Here is a 4479-nt window from a genome sequence, read left to right on the forward strand (position 1 = left end):
CTGGAATGACTCATTTAATCATCCAAAACGTTATGGAACACATTTATTAACTGGAAAATGTTGCATAGTGTGCCTTTAATGCTGTCAAACAAATGCATCTCTGTAGAAGACCAAAGAGAAGGCTTTAGGTCATGTTACCCTGCCTGTTTAACTCTGAGAAAGTATCCGTTAGCTTTACAGCGGCTGTTGTGGAGAAAGATGGAGATGTTTGATGGCAGGTTCAGCTGCATTTTTGTGTTTCCCTTTAAAGGCGCCTCTGAACGACCCCAGAGCGTGCGCCTCCCTCATGGGCCTCAAGCCGTCTACAACCAAAAGCCATCTGGTCCGAGCCATCCTGGAGTCGGTGGCCTTCAGGTGATTCGTTTTATTCCTTTTTTTTACGTTTGCTTGTTTCACTTTTTTTTGTTTTTACCGCCTCTCTGTTGGTTTTTCTCCCCAGAAACAAGCAGCTGTATGAGACGATGCTGAGAGAAACCCACATTCCCATCTCAAAGATCCGGTGCGTCAGCTCCAGACTCCATATTGAGCTTAGATGGCAGCCGTGGAAGGGGGCGTGGCCTCAGCTAACGCGTTCCAGTTAGATGATGCGTGGCGTGAACGGGCGGATGATAACGCAGCTCTCTGTCCGTCTCCATCTCAGGGTGGATGGAGGCGTTTCCTCCAACGACTTCGTCCTGCAGCTGACGGCGGACCTGTTCGGCAGGAAGGTGGTGAGACCCCAGCACCGGGAGATGTCTTCTCTGGGGGCGGCGTTTGTCGCAGGCCTCACCGTGGGTACGTAGACGCTCCAGGAAGCAGTGAAAACAAGGACTGGGTTATTTACACAGTAAAGGGGAGCAGAAGACCTCGCCTGTTCAGGCAGGCCAACAATTCCCTTTAATGACCCCCTTTCAGAGACATAGACTGGCTTCTTTGTTAGCCTGCAATGCCTGATACCTAACGACCCCCATTCCAAAGGGGGGGACCCATCAAAACTAAAACCAGGCTTTGTTGGGCTGCTGATAAAACCTGGAACTAAACGATATTTCTGACATTTTGAATTGAAAAATCTTCCTGGAGGGAAGAGAAACGTCTTCAAACTCGGAAACAAAGTCCAGTGGATTGATTTTAACTTTTTTATAAGCACATGAAGAACTACTGAAATCATTTTCAGATTAAAAATAAATAGATTCATTAATTCCGCAGGGGAAAAGAAATTACTTTAAGGTTAGGATTAGGATTCACTCAGTGATAACAACCTGCTGAGCCTACTGGCACAATCTGAAGCCGTTCTATGGGACGGATAACCGCTAATAACGACCATTTATTGGGACGATAACATCTGAAGCGCAGCTGCAAACAACCACTTAGTATTTACTGTGTAAAATAAGACAGAATCAACATGAGGAGGAACCCATGAGATGATGAACAGGTTCTATCTGTTTTAATATGTAGTAGTTTAAATATTTATTCCTGATATCTGAAATAATACTTTTTTTCTCGTCAAAATGACCATTTCATTATTCCCATTGTTACTGAAGAAATGTTTTTCAGATATCATAATTACATATTCAATCAATCTGATAAAAGCCAGAACAGCCTTTTAAAATGTGTAAAAATTCTATAAAAGTTTTTTTTTTTTTTCTGAAATTCAGTTTCTGCAAAAAAAAAATGTAATTTACAAAATCTATTATTACAGTTAAGTGTAGGAGTGTGATTTTTATCAGTAAGAATCTTATTTAATTTATCTACAAATGGAACAACAGAGAGGAGAGTGCTCTTAATTAAATGTAAAAACGGCCTGCCATAGCCCACTTCATATAAACCGATGCATTTACTCGAGCAGCAATCTTCTCCATCTTTCTCCCCTTTGTAGCTGTAGCGATGTTTCTCTTTCCTTTAAACACATTCTCCTTTTTTTATATTTCTGCATTAAAATCTTTAGTTCCAGTGGGGTGAAATGGGCACTTCCTGTTGCCTGTTGTCATGGTGACTCGTCGAATTGATGCTCCACTGACGATGGCGCTTAACTTGTAGTTGATTGAACCAATTCATACCAAAATTTCAGATTTCCGATTTCCGATCCAGGCAGACGAGCTCCGAGCCAGCTCCCATGTCAGAGGATGAAGAGAGCACATCCAGTTAGTCACAGTCAGAGAAACAGGACTACACTGGAAAACAGGCCAGGCTCCAACATCTAGAAACAAAGGTGTTGATGGCATAAAGGGGTCTGACACAAACATGCTGCCGCATATCAGTGTCTGCTGTCAGTAAAATGACAGATACCAGATCTTTTCTTACAAATTATCTTCTACAAACGGAAATCATTCAAACAGGAAGTTAAAAAACACTCAGACACTTTAAAGATGCTCTTTTCTTTCTCTAAATATATTGCAACTCATGACAGGTTTTCCTTTGAAAGCTTGTGATCAAACGTCCTATTTTTGTTATGCTGACTAGGGCTGAAAAAGCAGAAAAAAAGCTTTTTCTGCCTGTTTTTTCAGGCTTATTTACTACATTATATAATGAGATTATTAGAGATTAGTCTGTGTCTAATTTTAGAATTTTGGGTCGTCTCTGCAGGGTTCTGGGCGACCCGAGAAGAGCTGAAGAAGCTGCAGAGCGCTGATAAGGTGTTCCTGCCTAAAGGCGTCTCTAAAGGCGGCGGCGCCGGACCGGATCAGGAATACATCCCCGTCCTCCAGAGCTGGGAGAGAGCCCTGAGGCGCTCCATGAACTGGTACAAGCCCTGACGGGATACAGGTGCAGGAGGTCCAGGTGCAGCGTGAACGGAGTCAAACGCAGAGCCGACCCCCCGCTGAAGTGTGCGAGTCGTGTTCCGTGTGGGCGACGCCGTACTGAGAGTTTCTGGTGAGGAGGACCTGTTGGAGGCGTAAAATGGATCCAAAGTCGCCACAGATCCAGTTTTCTTGGTTTGGATCTATGGAGCGAATTTTGTTCCATTATTGTTGCATTATATAGCTAGGCACCTGTTTTACAAATGGAAATATGGAAAAAAATGCAATCCAGAAATTCAACTTTGAAACATCTTTGGAGAAAAAAATCAATTCAGTTTATTTCTAAAGAGCCAATTCACATCATATCATCTCAAGGCACTTTACAGTTCACCAGATCATCCAAGTTTTCTAAGGAAAACCAGTTGATTGCATCAATTCATTGACATGCTTGTAGTGACAGTGGAGAGGAAAAACTCCCTTTGAACAGGAAGGAACCTCCAGCAGAACCAGTCTCAGTGTGAGCGGCCATCTGCTGAGGCCCACTGGGGTTCAAGGAGACATAAATACATTATGAGAGTAAATTAGAGTCCAGAGGAAAGCACTGGAGTAGAGAGGTGATCTGTAAGGCACAGTTTTAAAATAATGCAATTTAAAAATAAATAAATCTGAAAAAAATTAAATTTTTTATAAATGTAAATAATGCTAATAAGATTAAATATATTCATCAAAACCAAAGTGCTGTAAGCTCAGAACCAGGTGGCGGAGGATTCTCTGTTTAGTCGGGATTTTCCCTGGAGGAGCTGAATTTTAAAGGCAGGGACTTTATAATTATTAATTTTTACAATTTTTTTTAGTGTGACCTGACACAATTTAAAAAGAATGCAATGTGTAAAATTCAATCTAAGAACGGACATTTGAAAAAAAAAAAAAAATCTGAAAAAAATAGAAATAATGTAGATTAGAAAAGAGGAAATCAAATTTAATGTGAGAAAACCGCAAAGTTCCTTCTCCATACTTGTTTGTTTAAAAGGTTTTTCAAAGTTTCATTTCTGGATTGAATTTTTCTTTTTTTTTCATCTATAAAATGTGTTTGTGATCTCTGCTTGCAGTAATAACGGACCAACATTCACTCCATAGCTTAAAGGTGTCCATCTGTATCTGAAGCAGCCTTTATTTAGTTTACCTGTGGCTCACCGTCCGTCAGCAGGACTGATTTTCTACCGGATGCTTTCTGCTCATCGCTGCCTTTTACTCCAGAGTGAGCTGCCTTCATTTTAATCCGACTTACGTCTGGATTTTCCTTTTTCGGTCCATTTTATTCACTTGGTGCTAAAGATTTATCAGCTTTTAATTAAGTGCTCCATAGCAACAACCAAGTGCCAAATATGGATCCTGGGCAGAGGCGTCAAGTAATAAAGTACAAATACTTTATTAACTTTTTATTTCAACTCCTTACATTTAAAAAATAGACTCGTTAGTTTCCTTTAAGCTCATTTTCATTATGGCCTGTTGGAAAATAAAAAGTCTGATCAGCAGGAATAATCAACGGATCATTATTTATACCTAAAACTAATACGCTGATTTAATGAATTTAGCGCTAATCAGGAACAAAATAAAAACAATAATTTTTGCGACGGTCACTGAGTCTGGGAGCGGCCATTTTTATAGTAGCCCCTCCCTCCTGCCATCTTCCAGCAGTGACGTCACGGTGCGGTAAGCCTAGCGCCATTCTCCCCGCTTTCCAAGCTAAATCAATGGGAAC

The 4479-nt window shown here is 40.9% G+C and overlaps 1 protein-coding gene across 1 annotated transcript in view; it reads left to right on the top strand.

Moving 5' to 3' along the window:
* Positions 1 to 3128, top strand: part of gk5 (glycerol kinase 5 (putative)) — a 5656-nt gene extending 2528 nt beyond the window's left edge. The window contains exons 4-7 of the mRNA XM_015383056.1: positions 251 to 354; positions 440 to 499; positions 641 to 774; positions 2563 to 3128. Of these exons, the coding sequence (XP_015238542.1) occupies positions 251 to 354; positions 440 to 499; positions 641 to 774; positions 2563 to 2732 (468 nt within the window). The 3' untranslated portion in view covers positions 2733 to 3128. The remainder of the gene's footprint in view (positions 1 to 250; positions 355 to 439; positions 500 to 640; positions 775 to 2562) is intronic.
* Positions 3129 to 4479: the final 1351 nt, after the last annotated feature.

This window comes from Cyprinodon variegatus, unplaced genomic scaffold (assembly GCF_000732505.1).
Source record: "Cyprinodon variegatus isolate N-32 unplaced genomic scaffold, C_variegatus-1.0 Scaffold274, whole genome shotgun sequence".
Lineage (NCBI taxonomy): Eukaryota > Metazoa > Chordata > Actinopteri > Cyprinodontiformes > Cyprinodontidae > Cyprinodon > Cyprinodon variegatus.